The sequence below is a fragment of the Dermochelys coriacea genome, chromosome 14, assembly GCF_009764565.3.
Source record: "Dermochelys coriacea isolate rDerCor1 chromosome 14, rDerCor1.pri.v4, whole genome shotgun sequence".
NCBI lineage: Eukaryota > Metazoa > Chordata > Testudines > Dermochelyidae > Dermochelys > Dermochelys coriacea.
Window position 1 is genome coordinate 10,528,141 of NC_050081.1, and position 22,901 is coordinate 10,551,041.

The 22,901-nt window shown below is 41.8% G+C and overlaps 1 protein-coding gene across 4 annotated transcripts in view; it reads right to left on the reverse strand.

The window, feature by feature from the left end:
* Positions 1 to 22,901, reverse strand: part of ANKFN1 (ankyrin repeat and fibronectin type III domain containing 1) — a 153,809-nt gene that overhangs the window by 40,565 nt on the left and 90,343 nt on the right. For all 4 annotated transcript variants that reach the window (XM_043497334.1, XM_043497335.1, XM_043497333.1 and 1 more), the window contains 3 exons: positions 11,693 to 11,790; positions 6,985 to 7,075; positions 2,346 to 2,453 (listed from right to left, as the gene is read on the reverse strand). In XM_043497334.1, the coding sequence (XP_043353269.1) occupies positions 2,346 to 2,453; positions 6,985 to 7,075; positions 11,693 to 11,790 (297 nt within the window). The remainder of the gene's footprint in view (positions 1 to 2,345; positions 2,454 to 6,984; positions 7,076 to 11,692; positions 11,791 to 22,901) is intronic.

The following is a 22,901-nucleotide window of genomic DNA, read 5'->3' on the forward strand; positions in this document are numbered from 1 at the left end:
GAGAGTAAATTCTGTCCTATTTTTTAGCTATGCTGCAGAAACAGACTCAGAGGGCTGGATCCTCAGTGGACATAAATCAGCAAAGCTCTATTGAAGTCAATATACCTATGCTGATTTACACTGGCTGAGACTCTGACCCTCAGATTTAAACGTTTAACCTGAAGAGCGCTGTGTCGCCTAGTGGATTTGACATAAGACTGAGTGTCAGGAGACCAGGGTTGTGACACTAACTCATAGCCACTTCACCTCTCTGAGCCTCAGTCTCTTCCTCTGTATAATGAGGTAAAAACATTTACTTACGCTCTGTTGGACGTATTGTGAGGCATAACTAAATAATGGGCCGGCTCCTCAGTTGGTGTAAATCAGTGTGGCTCCACTGATATCAGTAGAGCTGTGCTGATTTACTCCAGCTGAGGGACTGGCTCAGTCTTTGAAAAGTGTTAGATTGATGAAAACTATTACAAAAGCCAGTTCTCAGTGGACAGGAGTCATGAGGTCCTTCCTTCCAGTCCGTGATCCACCGACTAGGCAACCCTTCTCCTGCTACAAACCTGGCTTTCCGTTCAGCTTGACAACTCCCAGCTGCAAATTGCAGAGCAAAAGTGACCTTGCAGTTCCCTCCCCACACCGTACTTTAATGCAAACAGTTTCCAGGCGCCTCTAATTTCATAAAAATTTTGAAATGGAAGGGGCTGACACCAGTTACACAGCTTAGGCAAGTCTCCAAAGGCTCTTTTATCATGTTACAATTCTCATTCATCCAATATGTGATGCTTTGCTACAACACAAGCGATTGAGAATTTTTATATGATCCAAAGTAAGAATGTTGCCATGGCGGATGCTGCCAGATGGTACCGTTCCAGAGAGTCTTCCAAACTCTTTTTCTAAGCATGCAAGAAAATGCTCAGTCTTGGGAAAACTCACTGTATTATTATTAGATTTTCTAGGCAAGGAACAGAAATGGGAGTTGCGAAAGCAGCAGCCGAATTTGCTTTCTGCCTTGATCTCCAATTAGAGTCAAGTCTTGAGGCAGAGATGTTCCCTAGGAACTTGGCATTGGCTTAGGGCTGAGATTCCTGAAACAATGGCTTGCCCTGCATGCAGTTTGTGACCACTTCTGCTCCAGGACTGGGGTGTGTGTGTGTGTGTGTATGTGCAAATAAAACAAGCTACATTTAGAATATACCCAGACTCTGTGTCATTTATTTCTCCTCCACTGAGAAGTTGACCTGAAAGACCCTGGACATCTGCTATCACTCAGAGAGGGGAGACAGTCCCATGCAAAACAGCTCCTCTCATAGTCCCATACGAAGCCAGCTATTTAAGAGTCAGAATATGCAGTCTGCAGCTCACTTCTAAAATCCTCTACAAACGATGGTGTTTTCGTGACTCTTCATTGGAGAAACATTCTATTTTCTTGCAATATCTCTTTTCCATTTCCAAGTAGCATTGCTGAATTAAGTTGCCATAGCTACAATAGGACTGTGGCAGACCCTTGATCATCATGATTATGGCATATTTGCACTCAGAGAACTAAGGCTGCATCTTTCATGTTCAGTCTTAAGCACTTCTGTGAATGTGAATCGTTTGATGCAGCTTGGAATATGATAAGTAAAACAGCAGGGGAAAATGACAACTTCGCAGCAGTTTGATTTCTTCAGTTGAAACCAAATTCCAAGCTTTATTCCAGTTAGAAATCGGATTTAAAAAATAAATAGGAACATTTCAACTGCTGATATAGAATAGAGACTTTTAAACAGCTTTCAAAAGTATCCCAGGCTGCTGCTTTGACTCTTGAGCTATCAAAGGCACAGTCTGGTTCCCATGAATGAAGAGCGCAGAACTGGCTGAGATTCGAACCCTTTCCCCGTTTTGGGTTGTTACATTAAAAAAAAAATGTAGCAGTCTTGCCCTCACACTGGTTAGTACAACAATTTTTCATTCCATTGGCACCACCTCTGCTAGAGTACATAGTGTCTCCCATTTGGAGGCGGCCAAGTCCTCTCTGTTGATCAAAAATAGTTTAAAAAAATTATTGGGGGGCGGGGGGGAAGAATAGAAAGAGAGATCCTTGAAGCTTTTTCATGGATCCCTGCAGGAAAACGATTTTCAGGGAAGAACAATTAAAAGAGAGCGGGGATGCATGCTTGCTTCACATGTTTGCATATGACTTATTGCAAGGGTTAAGAGCAAGATAGTACGCTCAAGTGATTCCAGATGGGCCAATATTAATATCTTTCTTTTCCTGATGAATGAGAAGGTATGACCCAGTTAGGAAACTGCTAAAATTACAGGCGCCACAAAGGCTTCAACTGGTGCCCTACCACAGATTTTTTTATCCTTACCTCGGCAACTGTAATGCTGATGAGCCGCTCGAACCTGCTGAAGGAGACGTTCCAGGGCTTCAGTATGTCCCCAGTGCCTAGGTTCTCTGCCATCGCAGTCTTTCCAGTCTGTTGAACAAAAGAAATAAACAGATGGAAATGTAAAGGAGTAGAAGAGGACTCTAAAATGTTTTCTTGCGCCTCATTTTTCCTGGCTGTTGGGGGGGGGGGATTTGCATATATGCACATGGGATGGAATGGAACTGCCTACATTATAAGCTTCCTCTCCCCCTGCAAAATAGATAATATAATAATAGCAATGTGGGACAAGAGTTTCAAAAGAAATCAGCTCCCAGCAGCTTCTGTTATGACAATTATTGGCAGAAACATCTAGCTGAGGTACCTATATGCCCACACTGCTATAGCTGGTCAGAAAATGGGGTTTACCATAGCCTCTGAATGTCTCACAATCGTTAATATAATTATCCTTTAACCCATTTTACAGATGGGGTGCCGAGACACAGAGAGAGACTAAGTGACATGCCCAAGGTCACATGGGAAATCTGTTGCGGAGCAGAGAATCGAACCCAGGTCTCCTTATGGTGCCCAAACCATTGGAACATCCTTGCTTGCTGGGCTCAGCACTTTTGAAAACCTGTTCCTGGTTTGCTAGCTAAAATCTCAGCCTTACTAAAACCTTCCATCACAAATTCTTTGTCATGGGCGTGAGAAAATCAACCGAGTTCATGGAATCCAGGCGAGCCATGATTTCAGATAATTTAAAATGTTATATTCACACTTCTTTTATTTACAAAAATAAAATGAAATAAAATAAAAAAAACCCACCCACCATGGTTTCACAAATAAAAGCGTGCCCTTGGCATGTCAGTGCATCAACAGATTCCTTCTTCTCTTCTCAGCGGTACAGAAGACATGTGCCACCAGCTAACTGCTTACTTGCTGAACATACAGTACTAATTTAAGTTGAGAGTGACATATTCCTTCCCAGAGATTCAACATACCTGAGACCTAAATGTGCTTTGGCCTTGACTTGCTACAGTGATAACAAGCCCCACATATGGGTGGAGGTAGTGGACAGTGGCTACTCCTATAGTCTGTGGGCTATTGCAACAGCTGTAGAGAAGTATCCTTTATGTCAGATATTCTGGTGGATGTCAAAAGCAATAACTTCTGTAGGTCAACACTGGGAGATCAATTCTTAGCTATATTCGGTATCCACTGAGTGAAGGTATGTGGGGAGACACATAGGAACCATTTGCTGCTCACGGATCCTGGGGCTGGCTGGAGGCTGGTGTCATTTAGAACAGCTCAGCTTGGTATGGCCCTCAGAGGGACATTTGCCAGCTGGGGATGGTCAGAGCAGAGCAGCATTCTAGCCACACCTCTTTTATTGCCGAAGTTTGCCTCGAGTACATTCACTGGAGTTGGGGCGGGGGGTGGGGGGCGGGAGAGGGGTTAGAAGCCAGCACTTAGTGAGTCCCCATGCCAGGAGAATCTCCAGTCAAGAAGATTAATTGACTTTGCAATCCCTCGGTGCCTTGGGGGTGGAGTGGGATTCAAGCTTGAAACCTGGATCTTTAATTCCCCTAACACATTGATTCTCAGCGACTGGTCCATGGACCGGTGCCAGTCCCTGAGATCTCCCTGGCACAGGTAGCAAGCTGGTCTCTGGGATCAGAAAGATTGAGAAACACTGCACTAGCATATTTTTCTGGTGGTCATTATAGACCATTTTATAGATTATTAAAGAGTCTAACTTTAGTTTGTAGCTTAGGGCCAAATTCTGTTCGGTTTCACTAGAGTCATTCCAGGGACACACTGCTCTTGCTGAGTACTTGCTTTACTAGCTTTCAAACCCAGTGGTAAAGGCAGTCCCCTGGATAAAGACCTCCTCACTAGAATAAGTTCTGCTGACTGTAACTGGACCAAAGAATAAATAGCATGTTGCATTTCAAGCTGAAATTCTGACGTTAACATTACCTCATAAAAAGAGTTGAAATTTAGGCTAACAGAGTCTCACTCAAGCTTGAGCGCGTGTCATTGAGGATACATAACAATGAAAATACCGCATAATGGCCAGCTATACAACGGGATCTGGGCCTGCTTAATAGTACAGTGTTCCCTGATGAAGAAAATGTACGCAAATGGTCTTGTTGAAACACTTTTCTTTGACACACGGGGGCCGTGCGTAAATTTCCATATGTATCACGGGCGATGACTGGTCTCTTTCTACTGTTGCCATGCCTGCCTCTTCTAAAAATAATGCTGCAGCCTGCCACGAGTGCCCCACCTGCAGCCATGGCACTGTTGTCATAGAAGGCATAGCCTGGGAGGAGGTAGGGGAAAGGTGGCTTTATTCCACCTGGATTCTCAGATGTTGTGGGGACAAAGTGGCCTTAATTCTTACTTACCTGGGGCTGCCCAAGGCTGCTCTGCAATTTTGTGTCCCTGCAGTACCGAGCTCTATGAGCCCTTCCTTTCCCACCTGTGATCCTCCAGAGCAACAGGGCCCATAAGGAAGGCCACTGTTCATTTGCTTATATCAAACCTAGGCTGTTCCTAAACTGGGGACATTCTCTCCCAGGCCCCTGAAACACCATAATGCTGCCAGAGTGGCATAGGCAGGCTGCAGCAAGGACCACAGGGTTTTGGTTAGGGCTGGTCAAAAATTTTCCATCAAAACTTCTTTCGACAGAAAATTGGGTTTTTGACAAAAGGAAAAGTTTGCTGGAATGTGCCTGCTCTCCTTGAAAGTGTTTGTTTGTTGGAATACCAAAAAAGCCAATCCCAAAAGTTTTCACTTGAAAACCAATGTGTGTGTGTGTGTGTGTGTGTAGGGGGGGGAGTGTCTGTGGGGAGAAGTTTTCAGTAAAAAAAAAAAAAGCAGGTTCTTTTAGATGCAAAGTCTTAACTTTCTCCAGGAAAATAAACCCCATTTTCTGACCAGCTCTTGTTTGGGTTCAATAGTGCCTGATGGAAAGCCCACTGAAGTCTGTGAAAAGACTTAATTTGATTTCAATGGGCTTTGGATCAGGCCCTTCTTGCAGAGTATTTTTAAAACGTTGAACAAGAATGCAAAGAAAGAGGCACTGTCAGAAGGGTGGGACAATACAATATTCCCAGAATAATACCTCAGTCCAATACAGGGCTCCAGTGTAAAATGCCACTTGTTTTCTCAGGGGTTCCCTGCTCTGCAGGGTTATGCTGTTGACTGACACTGAGGGTTTGTCTGCATTTATTGGTGGACCACTCTGCAGCGATCAATCCACCAGGGGTCAATTTAGTGGGTCTAGTGAAAACCTGCTAAATTGACTGCTGATCGCTCTCCCGTCGACTCCGGTACTCCACCGGAATGAGAAGCATAAGGTAAATCGATGGGAGAGTTTCTTCCATCGACCCAGCGTGTAGCTGACACTGCAATAAGTTGATCTAAGGTATGTCGACTCCAGCTACGTTATTCATGTAGCTGGAGTTGCGTAACTTATTGCAAACCTAAACCCGTAGTGTAGATTTGCCCTAAGTTCTTGTAAAAGAGACAATCCCCTTCTTTAGGGGGAATGGAATTTTAAGGCTTCAAGAACCAAATTCTGCTCTGTTTTACTGGTGTAATCAGAGTAAGTCAGCAGAATTACTCCAATGTAACAGTGAGCAGAAGTTTGTCCCAGGACTGTACTACACCAAACATAGAGGATTTTGTTAGAGTAACTCTGGATTTATATTGGTGTAAGTGAGAGCAGAATTCGGTCCAGGATAAGCCAGTAGTACTGTAACAGCCTCAATTACCCAAATTCCACTTCCCACAACTCTCAGCTAGTTAGTGTCAGTCCAGCTTCCTTTATGTTCTCACATTACCATTCAAGCTTATTAACTGGTTACATTAGCCTAATAAAAGAAAGTGCGAATGCAATAAAATGAAAACCTTCACCACTCTAATCAATACAAGGGAAGCTGTAATATGCCTAGCCAATTCAGCAGCGAATACTAATCCAGGAAAAGTGACTAACAATAGGATGCCATTAGGATAAATTAAAAAATTGCAAAAGTAAAATTACGGTCCCAGTGGAGTTTCAGCAAACCCATCATGATTTTTGAGAAGAAGGCGGGTTTCAGTCATGTGGAACATTTTAACTACTACTTAACTACTACTGTGAACATGCATGCACATAAGTATCTCTACTTATATGAGCAGTACATTGACTTCATTGAGAATTAACACCCCACAAAGTCTTAAAGGATTGGACCCACAATATTTGTTTCAGTGCAATGCACAGGGCAGAATTGTCTGCGCTATCAATATTTTCCTGATGGTAGTTCAGATTCAGACTATGATCTTCTCTTTTCCTTACATTATAGAAAGTTCAATATGACAGAAGCCTATGAAAGCATATAAGGATCAAAATCCTAACCTTCGTGCATATATGTGTGCAGGGTCAGGTCCTAAAGAGACAATCTGCTGACAAAGGACTGGAAAAAGTGTGGAAGTGGAAACAGTGCAGGATAATTCTTTCCAGGTTTTTTTTGTTTGAAGTTATATTTTATTTATTTCATTCCTGGGTGACAATGGGTCAAATTCACTTTAAAAACAAAAAGACTCTGATAAAGTAGCTTTAATAAATCAATCATGGTGATCTTAACCTACTAGAAGGAGAAGCACAGGCAGGAGTGGTAGTCTGTGAAAGTCCCCATCCCTTCATGTTGTATGCTGAGACACGAGCATAATAACTTTGGCCCTGCAAATGTGTTGAAATGGAAACAAAATGTTATTAAACATTTCACTTATAAATATTAACAGTAATACTTTGCACTTTGCTTCTTCAATGCCCCAAACAAACATCAATTAATGAACCCGTATCATAGCGACTTTTAAAATTACTTATAGCCAGTTCTACAACCCTAACTCATACCTAATAGGGCCACTGAACTCAACAATTGGTGCAGAGAAATTAAATGACTTGTCCGGGGCTATACAGTGAGTCAGTGGCAAAGTGGTGAAATCAGAGAGATTAGTATGTATGAAATGCTCACTCCAAAGGTCGTAGAATCAGGGCCTATGAAAATATATAATGAAGTAATGATTACAGTTTTAGGGTTTTTTTGTTTGTTTGTCTCCCAGCAGTAGAGTAATCCCTATGACTGGGATCAATAGAAATCTGCTTTGTTTAAATACTGAAAAGTTTACCCAAAGCTTATCTAACTGTCCATCCTCTTTGGTCTAAAAAACTGGGCTGGAGTTGCTATGAGAACAGGTGTTTTTGCTAGATTTACAGCACTTCCCATTCTAGTTAGGTTGGAAAAACTGCAGAAACAGCCTCCCTCTGTGGTATTTTGGTCCTTCTCCTCTGGTCCTGGAGGAACCCAGGAAGCACTGAGGCTGGTAAAGGTGAAACACAAACAAACTAAATGTTAAAACAATTTTTTCTGAAGTTGAAAATAGTTTCTGGTTCAGTTCAAACCAGAGGTACAAAGATGATTGATTCCTTACTAATCCAATCTGTTTTGCCCATTGCTTGTCTACATAGCACAAATCTAGACTATGAAGGTATGAACTGTACAGTGCTCTAACGTGTTGAGCTGTAACTGCTCCATGTAAATCTTGCTGGCACAAAACCGAAAGATACCCAGCTCACACTGATGTACAATAGAACCTCAGAGTTACGAACACCAGAGTTACGAACTGACCGGTCAACCTCACACCTCATTTGGAACCAGATATATGCAATCAGGCAGCAGTAGAGACAAAACAAACAAACAAATACAGTATTGTGTTAAACATAAATAACTAAAAAAAATGTAGGGAAAGTAGCATTTTTCTTCTGCATAGTAAAGTTTCAAAACTGTATTAAGTCAACGTTCAATTGTAAACTTTTAAAAGAACAACCATAACGTTTTGTTCAAAGTTACGAACATTTCAGATTACAGACAACCTCCATTCCCAAGGAGTTCATAACTTTGAGGTTCTACTATAGTCCCATTTCAAACAGGATTACATGAATGTATACTAGATACCTTTTAGTTTACACTGGCAGAGTCAACCTGGAACAGTTAGAGCATGACTCGTTAGATTGCTCTACAATTCACACCCCTGTAGTCCAGACTCTGGCGATGTGTAGACAAGCCCTACGAGTATAACTAAGGATGAGGTCCCGATATCCTTACTCACATTGGAGAGTACCTTATTTCACAAGGCATCCCTAGGGTCCTGATTCTCATTTGCATGAAGTTGTCCTTATGCTGCTCTGGCAGTGGTAACAGGCCTAAGTATAGGTTTCAGAGTAGCAGCCGTGTTAGTCTGTATTCACAAAAAGAAAAGGAGTACTTGTGGCACTTTAGAGACTAACAAATTTATTTGAGCATAAGCTTTCGTGAGCTACAGCTCACTTCACTACTGTAGCTCACGAAAGTTTATGCTCAAATAAATTTGTTGGTCTCTAAGGTGCCACAAGTAGGCCTAAGTATAAATGAGAATCAGGCTTCAGTCGGACTATTGGTGCATCAGGTTGGCAGATTCTGGTCCTTAGGACCCAGTCCTGCATATAGTTTAGTCCCACTAACGCCACAGTAGTAAGTGCTACTTCCAGCACTATGTGTTGGCAGAATCAGGACCTTAACTCACTTGTAAGCTTGTGGGCAGATTCACCAGCCATAGAAGGAAACTACAGGCTGCTTTGTTCTATCTCAGGTACTTACATGGTCAATTTACTGTAGTATCCGGGTGCCTCGCAAGCTTCTCACAACACCCCTGTGAGGTAGGAAAGTCTTAGTGGGGGCAGAGAGGATAAATGACTAGCCCAAGATCATGCAGGGAGTCTATGGCAGTACAGGGCTCTGAAGCCAGGTCTCCCCACTCCTATATGAGTGCCCTAGTCACTGGGCCAGCCTTCCCCTGCACCTCACAGCCATTTCCTCAGGACTTGTTTTGTTTCCAAAATTCAAAACTAGACCAAATAAACTCAAGCTACTGAATTATAAATGCCTCAGGCATTTCCAGCCTCACCCAACTGGGAGAGAGGACAGACCCTTTCTGGCAGCCTCCTTTGCACCAGCTTCCTCTTTCCTTTTATAACTCTGCCTGGATCAGCCATGCGATAGGCAGGAACCTGGTAACTCCCTACATGCTCGAGTACCTTTACACCTTGTCACACCACCAGAGCTAGGATACTCAGAACTAGGGCTGGTGTTCACTCCTTAATTCATTCCATTGTAGCTAGGTATTACAGCTGAGAACTTAAATAGCTCAGCTACAAAGCATCAGGTAAGGAAGGTGGGAGAAGGAAGGTATAGTGAGTGAGAGTGTGGAAGATTTCAATTTACTGCACTTTGACAACTACAATCTCAGATGGAATGGATTGTCTCTTGACTGAGATTGTGTAGTGCAAATAAGTGATACATTGCACTTATAAGACACCTTTAAATTTAGGACATCAAGATGATTTCCAAGCACTTTTCAATCCTCAAAACACCCCATGAAGTAGCAGATATTACATCTGTTTCCTCTATGGTGAAACAGAGGTTAAGGCCCATATCCACAAAATCAATGGAAGTTAGGAGCTTAAATTCCTTTGTGGATCCTGGGCCCAAGTCACATAAAAATTCAGTCACAGAGCTGGGAATAGAACCAGCAATTGATGCCCAGACCTGTGTTCTAACCACTAGACAATGTTCCCACACCCAGAGTCACCTTCCTCCAAACATACTACCCAAGGTGCTTTGACCAGAATATCATGAGAGATTGGAAGACATAGTTCAAAGATCTCCCTAAAATCCAAGTACAGGTGGATCCCTGAGTTAATGGACCACAATGGGTCCAAAAGAGACATTACAATCTATCAATTATCACATAGGGAGACCCTTGATATTAAGGGACAGCTCCACAGTCATGCATCACAGCCTGCGTGCCAATGCAGACAGAAGCGTTTAGACACCTAACACTGCTCCCATTGAGCTTTACCATTTATTTGAATGAGACTAGCGATAGCCCAGTGAGGAGTGCTTTTCGAAAATTCTGCCCTTCATTTAAAGATATGGCATCCTTGGCAGATAGTGTGAGTGTAGACAGTGTACAATCGGCTCTGCTGTTAACATGTGCCCTTGAAAGTGACTATGCAAGCTGAGGTTCTTTTATGTCTAGTAAAGGTACTTTGGATTGCTGATAACATAGCCCAAATGCAGGAAATACATACTATGGCCTGGCAGCCTGGAAAAGTTTCAAATCAAAGCTCTTCAGACTGAAAAAATGCATGTTCTATTCTGGCTGGGAGATATTTCTATTGTGCCCATCACTTTACTCTTTGCCATGTCTACCCTACAATTGGATGTGTGACTGCTGCAGGGGTGGGCACACCTGAGCTAGCTTTGACCTAGCTAGCATGAGTAGCTATAGCAGTGACGCTACAGCAGCTAGCTACCTAAGTAAGTGACCAGGGAGGGCTTGTACAGCCTAGGTTGAAGTCTGTGGTGCTGCAGCCTCACTGCTAGCTTAGAGTTAGCTTGGGTATGCCTACATGTGCTGCAATCATACCTCCACCTGCAGTGTAGACATACCTCCAGGCATACACATTTGAGAATTTTAACCCAAGCAGACAGTCAGACCTCTAACACCTGTGCTTCAGGGTACTGGCAAGGGGTTTTTGGAATAAACTTGTTTTTCTCCCTGCTGTGATTTTGTCTTAAGGGCCTGATTCAATCCCTAGTGAAGACTCTCATTGACTTCAGTGTGTGCTGGATCAAGCCCCAAGTGAATGGTTCCAGCGCAAATATTTGTGTGAATTTTGAACAAGGTTTGTTCTCTGCAAGTATTTGCAAAACCAAAATTTGCTTGCACAAATGTTCACAAAAAGCCTGCAGAAAAGTGTTACAAACATATGGTTCAAGTTAGCCTGCTTAAAAATCCAAGTGAATATTCATGAGAGATTTTCTCCGTCATTGACCCAGTTATTATCTGTATGAAAATACACATCTTCTGAAAAGACTGCAATCAGTGACTTTGTTCCTGAATGAGGTAGAGGAGATAGAATTGTTATTTTAACCATCAGACATGGAGTCAGGATTGGATCTCTCAGGAGCCTTTGATCTGCACTAAGATTATCTTGTGATCCAGAGAGCAGCGGCTTTCATTCCAATTTTTCTGATCTCCCCATAACATGACAATTTACAAAACAGTTCCTGCTGTCTCTCTATTCCTTTGTGACTTTCAGATTATGGATACCAGACATATTATGCTTAATAACTGGCAGTTGTTGTCAGAGGAATGGCACTCTGCTGTTCTTGCCAAGAGGCCTGGATGCAAATGTCACAGCCCATGTACCATTTGGGGAGTTTAAGATCTAAATTAATGACTTGACATTTACCATTCTGAGGCCTGTGATGGTGCATCTCAAAGACTGAAGATTGTCCATGATTATTTCCCCAGCCAAAGGAGAAAAGTCTTCAGAACAGCTCCATTCCACTAGAAAATAAATAACAAGGGGGAAATGTAATCGGATTTCAGTGTCAGGTAAAGAAATTGAGGCAGTTTAGCAACTCGGAAATTAACTAGCCTTCTTTTTCTTCCCCCCCGCCACCTCCCATATCCCTATTAGCTCTCCCATGGGACTATAGCGAGACAAAATGATGATGTTTCACAACACTGTGAACAGCAATTGACTGTGGTTTGTGTGTCTCTCAATAACAAAAAATAGCTCAAAAGCTTTTCATAAAAGTACATTTAAAATGTTTTGGCATGCAAGTTATATTCGTTTAGCATTTGCTCTCATTTAAGCAACTTCCTTTTAAAGAAAAAGCAGCAGCAGGAAAAACATCTTGTGTTGAGGACTTTGGTCTGCAAACACAATGAAGCAAGCCTACAAATCAAAATCAATAGAAAGCCCCTGATCTTGCAAATGGATTTGTGTGGATGGACCCTTGTGCCTATGCAGAGCTCTAGGGAATCAGTGCCCTGATCACTTGAGTGCCAAGTTCTGATCATAGATTCCGAAGCCAGAAGGGATCATTGTGATCATCTAGTCTGGCCTCCTGTGTAGCACAGGCCATAAAACTTGTCCAAAATAATTCCTAGTGTAGATCTTTTAGAAAAAACATCCAATCTTGATTTAAAAATAGGCAGTGATGGAGAATCCACTCTGATCCTTGGTAAATTGTTCCAATGGTCAATTACCCTCACTGTTAAAAATGTACATGTTATTTACAGTTTCAATTTTTCTAGCTTCAGTTTCCAACTAGCTGATCATGTTATACCTTTGCCTGCTGGATTGAAGAGTCCATTATGAAATATTTGTTCCCCAGATAGGTATGTATAAACTATGATCAAGTCATCCCTTAACAGTTTCTTTGGTAAGATAAACATGTTGAGCTCCTTGAGTCTCTATCAGTGATTCTCAATCTTTTTTTATTTGCAGACCCCTAAAAAATTTCAAATGGAGGTGCGGACCCCTTTGGAAATTTTGAATGGAGGTGCAGATCCCTTTGGAAATCTATTGTCTATATATATACGAATTCTGGCCAGTCAGTTTTCAGTCTAAATCTTTTGCGGACCTCTTAGACATAGTCCATGGACCCGAGGGGTCAGTGGATCACCTCAGGTTGAGAACCACTGGTCTATCACAATAAACCATGTTTTCCAACCCTTTAATCATTCTTATGGCTCTTCTCTGGATCCTCTCCAATTTATCAACATCCTTCTTGAACTGCCAATCCCAGAAATGGATCGTATTCCAGCAGCAGTGAGACCGGTACCAAATACTCTATTCCCCTATTTATGCATCCAAGGATCACATTCTCCCTTTTGGCTATAGCATCCCACTGGGAGCTCATGTTCAGCTCCAAGTATTTTTCAGTCATTGCATCCCAGGATAGAGTAAATATGGCCTACATATTATAACACATCATGTAGCTCTTACTGCAGGAGCCATTACCCCTTTTTTGTCCTAAAAGTTGGCCTGAGTGGCTAATAAAACTTTGGGTTCTTGCAGGTTGTTCCAGTTAGGAGGAGAAATGGGATGGGGCCAGATACCTCTGATGCAATCTTGTTTATTTACAAAGAATGTACAAAGTCCTGTTTCCCTGAACACAGGAGGAATCAAAGAGGAGATAGTTTCTTGGTGTATAGCCCCCAAACTCTTTTAGCCAGCACTACACTGTGCTTGTTTGTGCTGTGTGTGTAGCTTTCTTCTCTCTCTCTTCCACCAGCCCACCCAGAACAATATCCAGTGAAACCCTCTGTATATGTAGTACTAATTCCTGGGTCAACTCGTAAACTTATTTGTTTTAGGAGTGGGCTTTTATAAAGGCGCATCAGATATCTTAAATGATGGGTTGGAGTTGCAACCACCAGCTTCAATGATATTTTGCCCAACCCACAACAGAATTATCCTCTCTGGGCCTGATCCAAAGCTCACTGAAGTCAATAGGAATCTTTTTATTGACTTCAGAGGACATAGGACCAGATCTCTACTCCATATCAGATTGTGTTACATAATCATAGAGGTCACACAGAGCCATGAGGAATTACTAAGCAGTAGCCCACTATGAAAGTGAATCAAACGATGCTGTATTGACATATACTTTGCAATTGAAGGGGCTTATCCTCTGGGCTTAAGCAGATGCCGGAATATCTTTACTCACTCAAGTCTTCCCATTAACTTATAAGAAGTGCTCATGAGCGAAAGATTTACAGGATCAGTCCCACTGCCATCAATCTCCCTCTCCATTCCTTGCAAAAATGAATGATAACATAAAAATAATATAAAATAGAGCGATGCAGACAAGTTAAATTGTTTTTAAAATGAGCACAAGCAAGTGGGGAAGTGTGACTGCTGACAGGAAAATAGCCTCTTTTTTTTTAAAAAAATTATACTCTAGCAATGGCAGGTACCAGGGGTATAGTCAAAGGCCAGTTACTATTGGAGATTCACACATCTGGGATTTAATAGTTGTCCACTTCAAAAACGCATCAGACTCAAGCTTGTGGACAAGCTGTCATCCTGGACATCTATTTCAACAAACTCCCACAATGTCATTAAAGGTTAGAGACCAGCTTCTTCTCTCAGTTATGGTGATGTAAGTATGGAAAAACTCCATTAGTTTTTTGCATTTACACCTATGTAACCGAGAGAAGACGTTGCTGCAAAGACTTTTGCAATTTAGACCCTCAAAATTCCCCAGAGCGGTTACTATTTTCAGAGGTTTAATTGTTATCAGCTTTAGTTTTTAAGACCAAGCACTAGATAAAAGTCTATTTAGAGCATATGATTCCTATATAGATCACTGGTAAAGCTGAGTCTGCCATATTTGGAAAAAAAGAAAATAATATTTCACAATATTTTCTGCTTAGCAATTATTTTCCACATTTCTACAGGGTTGCCAGAACAAGAGGCTCATGCCATCTTTCCCTTCTCTTCTCATTCCATCCCCCATGCTCAGCACTCCCTTTCTCCCTGACAGTGCTGTGTGATCTTAGATATTATACGCTATGTTCTCAAACACTTTAACATTCACTGCTAAGTAAACACTGTTGTTCTTGATTTTGTCCATTTGCCTCTGGCTTTTTTCAGGACATATTTCCCTAGAGTTCCAGGGAGTTTTAACTACCTATCTACCGCTGGCTTTAATGGGAGTCACGAGGCTATCTCCATCCGCCTCCATGAACGTGTAGAGATTGTTACTGTAAGATGTTGTAGGGTTTTTGGTGTGTGGAGGGTTTAATTACAGCAGTGCCTGTAAGTGCCATTATACTTGATGGCCTGTCAGAATTTCCATTGTAAACCATGATTTTCAGGGTTTTATAACACAGCTGTATTAAATCACTTAGAACCGAAGTCTGGGGAATGCATGCTGCTAGCATGGACATGTTCCCTTACTGCAGTAGGGTACATTGGAGAAGCCAGTCCTAAGCTGCTAAGCATCTAACAAACAGGCTTTCCGTCATTTCAGCTGCCTTTTTTCTTCTCAAAGATCCAGGTAAAACAAGATGGTGTCATTTAGGGCCAGATTCTGTGGAACAGCACTTTGCTCCACTCAGCCCAATGGGACTAAAGCCAAAGTAAGGTACCTCTCAGCATGAGAAATGGTGTGTGTCCTGTGTATGTAAGACAAATGCTCGAAACACTGAGAGAGCGGAGACTATGGGAGCTTTAAGCCACTTTTGGGCCTTCCCAATCCTAGGCTATTTTGGGGATTGGAGAGGACCCGGGCATAAATTACACAGCCCAGGAGGACCATCTAAACTATGGCAGCCACCACAGGAAGCCCCAAGGGCTGTAGTGCTACCAGAAACCTCTGGCTTGCTGCATGCTGCAGCCCTGTCCTAGCACGCCCCTCCTGCCCCAGCACATCCCCTGCTTCAGGGCTTACAGGGGAGTCCTTGGAAGGCAGCATCATGTCTATCTTAACCAGTGCATGTGCCAGGGGAACCCTCCTTCAGTGGGAACCAGGGCTTTTAGGGTCCCTTTACACTGCTCTGCCTGGTTTACCCAGCATGAAGGATTTGGAGCAGGGGTGAAGATCTCGACTAGCTTCAGAACCTGGTCCTTAATATAATGAAAGTCCTTCAATAAGGAGTGTGGCCCTGATTTTCATTGACACAAAGACTTCTTGACACCATTCTGTAATTTATGCCCATTTTAAGGCCCCTTATAAGATGCCAGAGAGGTGGAAAAAGGCCTGAGTGTAAATGAGAATCAGCGCCTGTGTCTTTGTATGTATTCGGACAGGAGCTAGCATAATGAGGCCCCATTTCTGCTTGAGACCACTGGATGCTAATACAGTTACATAATATTAAGAACGGCTAATGGCTTGTAGAAGGATACCTCAAAAAAGAGACAGAGACCCTCATTATGAGTGCACAAGAGTAGACCTTAAGGACTAATTGCATTCAAAACAAAACTTTGACCAACAGAACTGCTCCCCGAACTGCAGAATGTGTTCTGAAAAGGAAGCGATGGTGGAGCATCTGTTGAGCAGGCACTCCTCACACACTCCACAGTTTCTTCCTTTTCAGAAGACCATGGGCAGGAGGCAATATGTGAACAGACACAATGAGGTCGCCAAGTTGTACTGGAGCCTCTGTGGCAAGTACGGATTTAAACACACCAGGCGGTATTATAACCACTGAACCGAAAGCGCTCTAGAGAATGAAGAGGCTCAGATTTTATGGGATCTGGCAATTGTCACAGACTGAACAGTGCAGGCAAACAGGCTGTACACAGTTGTTGCAGAAAAGAAGACAAATAAGACCATGTTAAGTGAGATTGCCATACCAGCAGACAGAAACACAAAAAAGAAACAAGAAGAGAAGATGGCAAAGTCAGAAGAACTCTGCCATGTAGTGGAATGGTTATGGACAACAAGAACAAAGATGATCCAGTGATTACTGGAGCACGTGGAGCAACACAGAAGGGTCTGAATGAGCTGCTCAAAGACATGTGAGGAGTGCAAGACATCACGATCAGTGACCTCCAGCAGACAGTTCTCTTAGGCACTGGAAGAATTTAAAAGAAAGGCAAAGGAGAATGACTGTATCTGAGCACCCAAAATGCAGGAATTCTTCAGAGGGATTAACAAAACTCCCGACTATCCAATTGTACAGAGTAGGGTTGTCAAGTGATTAAAAAAACGAATCGTGATTAATCGTGCTGTTAAACAATAATAGAATACCATTTATTTAAATATTTGTGGATGTTTCTACATTTATATATTGATTTCAGTTACAACACAGAATACAAAGTGTACAGTGCTCATTTTAGATTTATTTTTGATTACAAATATTTGCACTGTAAAAAACAGCATTTTTTCAATTCATCTAATACAAAGTACTGTAGTGCAACCTCTTTATCATGAAAGTTGAACTTACAAATGTAGAATTATGTGCAAAAAAACCTGCATTCAAAAATAAAAATTTAAAACTTTAGCGCCTACAAGCCCAATTAGTCCTAGTTCTTGTTCAGCCAATCGCTCAGAGAACAAGTTTGTTTACATTTGCAGAAGATAATGCTGCCCACTTCTTGTTTACAGAGTCACCTGAAAGTGAGAACAGGTATTTGCCTGGCACTATTGTAGCCAGCATCGCAAGATATTTATGTGCCAGATGCACTAAAGATTCATATGTCCCTTCATGCTTCAACCACCATTCCAGGGGACATGAGTCCATGCTGAAGATGGGTTCTGCTCGATAAGGATCCAAAGCAGCGCGGACTGACGGATGTTCATTTTCATCATGAGTCAGATGCCACCAGCAGAAGATTGATTTTCTTTTTCAGTGGTTCAGGTTCTATAGTTTCCGCATCAAAGTGTTGCTCTTTTAAGACTTCTGAAAGCATGCTCCACACCTCATCCCTCTCAAATTTTTGAAGGCACTTCAGATTCTTAAACCTTGGGTTGAGTGCTGTAGCCATCTTCAGAAATTTCACATTGGTACCTTCTTTGAATTTGATCAAATTTGCAGTGACAGTGTTCTTAAAACAACCAACATATGCTGGGTCATCATTTGAGACTGCTATAACATGAAATATATGGTGGAATGCGGGTAAAACAGAGCAGGAGACATACAATTCTCTGCCGAGTTCAGTCATAAATTTAATTAACACATTTTTTTAATGACTGTCATCAGCATGGATGCATGTCCTCTGGCATGGTGGCTGAAGTATGAAGAGGCATATGAATCTTTAGCGCATCTGGCATGTAAATATCTTGTGACGCCAGCTACAACAGTGCCATGCGAATGCCTGTTCTCACTTTCAGGAGACATTGTAATTAAGAAGTCGGCAGCTTTATCTCCTGTAAATGTAAACAAAATGTGTTTGTCTTAGCGATTGGCTGAACAAGAAGTAGGACTGAATGGACTTGTAGGCTTTCAAGTTTTACATTGTTTTGGTTTTGAGTGCACTTATGTAACAAAAAAAATCTACATTTGTAAGTTGCACTTTCATGATAAAGAGATTGCACTACAGTACTTGTATGAGGTGAACTGAAAAATATTATTTCTTTTGTTTATCATTTTTACAATGCAAATATTTGTCATAAAATAATATAAAGTGAGCACTGTACACTTTGTAGTCTGTGTTTTAATTGAAATCAATATATTTGAAAATGTAGAAAAACATCTAAAATATTTACTAAAATTCTATTGTTTAACAGTGCGATTAAACCAGTAATTAATCATGATTAATTTTTTTATTGCCATTAATTCTTTTGAGTTAATCCCATGACTTATTTGCAATTAATCAACAGCCCTAGTACAGAGTCATGGTCAAGATTTATTGGTGACTTATGGGATACATTTTAGACAGTAACTTTCCCTTTTATGCTTAAAGATCTTCTATGTTATGAAGGCTATGTGTTTAAAAAAAAACCAACAAAACATCCCCATGATGTAGTACTGAAGGATACTAATTTATTAAATAAAATAATAAAAAATAATAATTCATTTCCCCAAATATTCAGAGATCACAGAACTCAAAGAAAGAAACTGGGCAATAACAAGGTGTACATTTTACGAACAGCAAGAAAAGGCTGAGGTCCCCTCCCTCCACAGCCCTTATTGTACCCATCAAACCAGAAGAGGAGGTTTTCAAAATAATAAAACAAAAGTGTATTGTAAACAGGTGAAAGCAGTTCTAACAGCTCTGAGCAAACTGATGCCCTGTTTCACACAGCTAGCTGGGGGCATGAGATAAGGGCAAGTGATTCTTTCTAATATGCTCACTCGGCACCTGGCCAACATTCTCATCTACTACTCCCTTAAGCAATTGGCAGGTGCCTAGTTATTGTGTCCAGGGGAGAGTGGCTGCCACTCTGCGGGGGGTGACTAGGGTATGTCTACACTTTGAGCCTGTTTAGGCTTAGATTTCGTTTAAATAAACTGCAGTCAACTGCAAATTAAAATCATATTACTGCATAGTAATCCTTGTTCTATGGCTTATTTATTTACACAATAGTATTTTTACATAGAACTGTCGCAGTGAAAATAAGCTAGCATGTCTGTGACACAGTCTTCACAGTCACTGTAATAATTTCTAACTGCAGGACTGCAGCCATTGACTTCAATTGACATTTGATGAGGCCCACAATACAGAAAAATACTTCAGGGTAAGGATAATGTTCTTATTGGTGCATCTTCTCAGAGCGCACTGAGAGCAATTTTGGCAGAAATTTCATTGCATATAATTTTTTTTTGTTTTACTATGTGTTAGCGTACGTTGCAAAGCTTGGTTGAAATGAATAAATTACCGGCACCACCGGATCTGAATGCATTTTTTTTTAGTGTCGTATGAATAAAAGTCATGATGGTATGATGTTGCAGAAATGCACTTCCTAGTAAGAATACTAGTTGCTGGGATGGTAATATTCTGAGCAATGGTTCAGGATGATGCTTAAAAGGACATAGAATATTAATGATGCATCACAGTATCATCCACAATCTGACACATACACAGAAATTAAGAGACTAATGCTCCATTGTTTTACGGCCTCTTTATATCATTCCAGTGGTGCAAAAAGGCGATAAGCCAGATGGAGCTGCTTGTCAAAGAATTCCTCTAGTGTACTGGGCATAACTGGAATGTAGCCAGAATATCTATTCACTTTGGCTTCCAAGTAGCTGGAATTTGAACACAGGCTGTTTAGCCTGAGAATAGGGGAAGCACAAAAGTCGCTCAAAACCACCTTCCGCCAAGCCCCATTCCTGCACTGAGCACAACTTGGTAGGACCAAAGAATTGTGGGCATCATTTAGGGCTTGATCCCGCATCCGCTCAGGTTAATGGCCAAACTCCCATAGACTTCAGAGCGAAGCAGGGTCTGTTCCTTACTTGTTAGAGAAGGAGACCAGGAATTAAGACTTCTGGGTCTTATTTGAGACTTCTATTCCAAATAGTTTCCCCAGGCTCTTCCCCACCATTGTACTCCAAACTCTGCTCCCCTCCTGTTCTGTTCAGTTCCCCTGACTCACATTGTATGCAAAAAAACAAAAAAAAGGTGTGTTCTTAACTTGGGTTAACAACTCAGGTTCAATTCACAGTCAAGACACGGCAGCTTGGCTTTTAATTCAGGTTAGCAGCTCAGGTGAAATTCTGTAGGGGGTGCCGAGGTGGATCTCAGGCTGTTAACCCGAGTTCATAGCTGAGTTGCCATGTCTTCACTGCTATTTTAATGTGAGTTAGCTAAACTAAGTTAAGACCACTCTTCCCCTCCCTCCCCCCCAGTGTAGTCATACAGTCTGGGCCTTAATTCACCAATGATTGCCCTGCATTTTATGTTGCTATTCACACCAGTGCAAAGGGAGGGGAAAACACCACCAGATCAGAACTTCAGCATTTTACATTCACTTTGTACTGAGATGCAGGGCAATCGAGAATCAGATCCTTGGAGACAACTTGGATGATGGAGAACACTGGGGTTGGGCTATGGTGAATCAAGGCAAAAAAGCAAGTGCCAGAGCTGAGGACCATCTACCGAGAACGCTCCTCCTGATTAAATCAAGAGACTGCTAGCTGGAATGCCTCAGATGGCCTTTATCTGTATTAGAGCAACTTTCACTGCTGTAACTTGCAAACTCCTCATATAGACGTGCTACACTGGTGAAAGGCGGGTCCTCTACTGGTAAGGCTTAGACAAAGGGCTCTGGACTATGGAGGTATGACATCGCTTTACTGCTATTGTACTTTCTTGGATTCAATTTGCAACAGATATTGCAACTCACATGGGGCAATAAGAGATAGAAGCCAGCGTCATAGGATACCCTCCAGTCTGAGCTGCAATACAGGGCAGTATCAATACTGTAATAATCCTGCAAGTCCTCATGAGGCCAAGCTAAGAAGTGGCTCTGTCTGTGGAAGTGTCCCATGCAGGTGATACTGCTATTTTGTTGAAGTGAGGCTGACCGTTATATGGCTAATAGCCTCTAACTCTTCACTGTTTCTTGTTCCCTTCTTCAAACTTGAGAATAAAAGTTACTTTCCTACCAATTTTGTCTCTTTTACCATTTCACAAATATTAGTTTCTTTCCCTTCTGTTTCATGGTTTAGATTGTTAATGTGCAACCATTTTCAAAGATGGCTGAACAGATTTGGGGTATGCACGTTGTTGCTTAAAAATGTACACGCAGAAGCAGTGAGAGGGCACTAAATATTGCTTTTGAGTAGGTCCTACATAAAAAATGGCCATTGACAAGTTTTTTTTTAATGTTGGTTATGGAGGGGTAGATTGAAAACATAAAATAAAATACGAGATGGCAACATTTTAAAGGTTGGTAAAATTAAAGCTCTAAACAACATGATGATGGGACTTTAAGAAAGAACAAAAGACCGTCTACCTTCAGCATTTTAAAACTGTGATGGGTCTGACTTGAACCCACAAAAGCAGAGGCATAAATGTCTACGGATGAAGAGGGTCCTTTATAAGAGCTCAAGAACAAGAGCTGGTCTTATAGACTGTAGCAGCTGAGCTGTAGGATACCTTAGTGCTGCTGGGTGAATTAAGGATGGAGCATGCTCCAGCCCTGTTCTCAACACCCGAAAGGCCTGCTTTGTCTTGAACACTGAATGTCCTTGCTGTTGCGGGTTTCTATCTGACTCTTAACGTTATGTCAGAGCAGGAGTTTTTTTTGTATCTAATATATTGGTGACTATGTGTTTTTAATGAAGGTGCCCTGTATTCCGGAGCTAGCAAATGCACGGTGTGTAGCTGCGGTTGCCAAGATAAGTAGTAATTTTTAAATAAACAGCAGTATAAACAGTTACATAAAACTCATGTAAATTGCTGGCACATAATTTTAGACTGGCTTAAGTTATGTAACCTACTTTTAGCCAAGATTTTTTTTCTTTTTTTTTAAAAATACCCAATTCATGCACTTTACATTTTAGAACAAGGGATAGGCTTCTTGTCACCTGTTTCTTTCCCACCGCTCCCTTTTTTGGGGGCAATGAGCAGAGTGTAGGGCAGCTCGCCAGAGGGATGGATGGACAAGAGATACAGCAAAGGTAATAAAACATCTCGCCCACCCCAATCATTGATTTATTCAGGAAAGGAGCAGCTTTTCCTGAATAAACAGAAAGCACAAGCCACAGCAGAATTGGTCACTTCTTTTGGCATTTGTTTCCTCACTCACACTTAAATTACTTACCAAGTTGCTCTGTGGTTTAATTAGATCCAAAGATTTGATTTATGTTGGGAAGTTAGACCAAAGTATTGCAACCCTGGTCGACTAAACTATTGTGTGCCACAGGCGGAGAATAGAAGGGAGCAATGTGCTTCAATGCAAGAGGCTTTTGCAACACCACGGAGTTGACTGAGATATACCTAGATGATCCAGGCAAGTGAACCATGCCCCATCTGCAGAGAATGGAGCCCCCCCCCCGACATACACAAGGTCCCAGCCAATCTGATATGGGAGGAAATTCCTTCCTGACCCCAAATCTGGTGATCAGATTAACTGTGAGCATGTGAACAAGACTCATCAGCCAGGCATCTAAGAAAGAGGATTCTCTGTACCACCTCACAGCACTAGTCTACTCCATCTGGTGTCCTTTCTCCAGCTGCGGCCAATCTTTGTTGCTTCAGTTTCTTC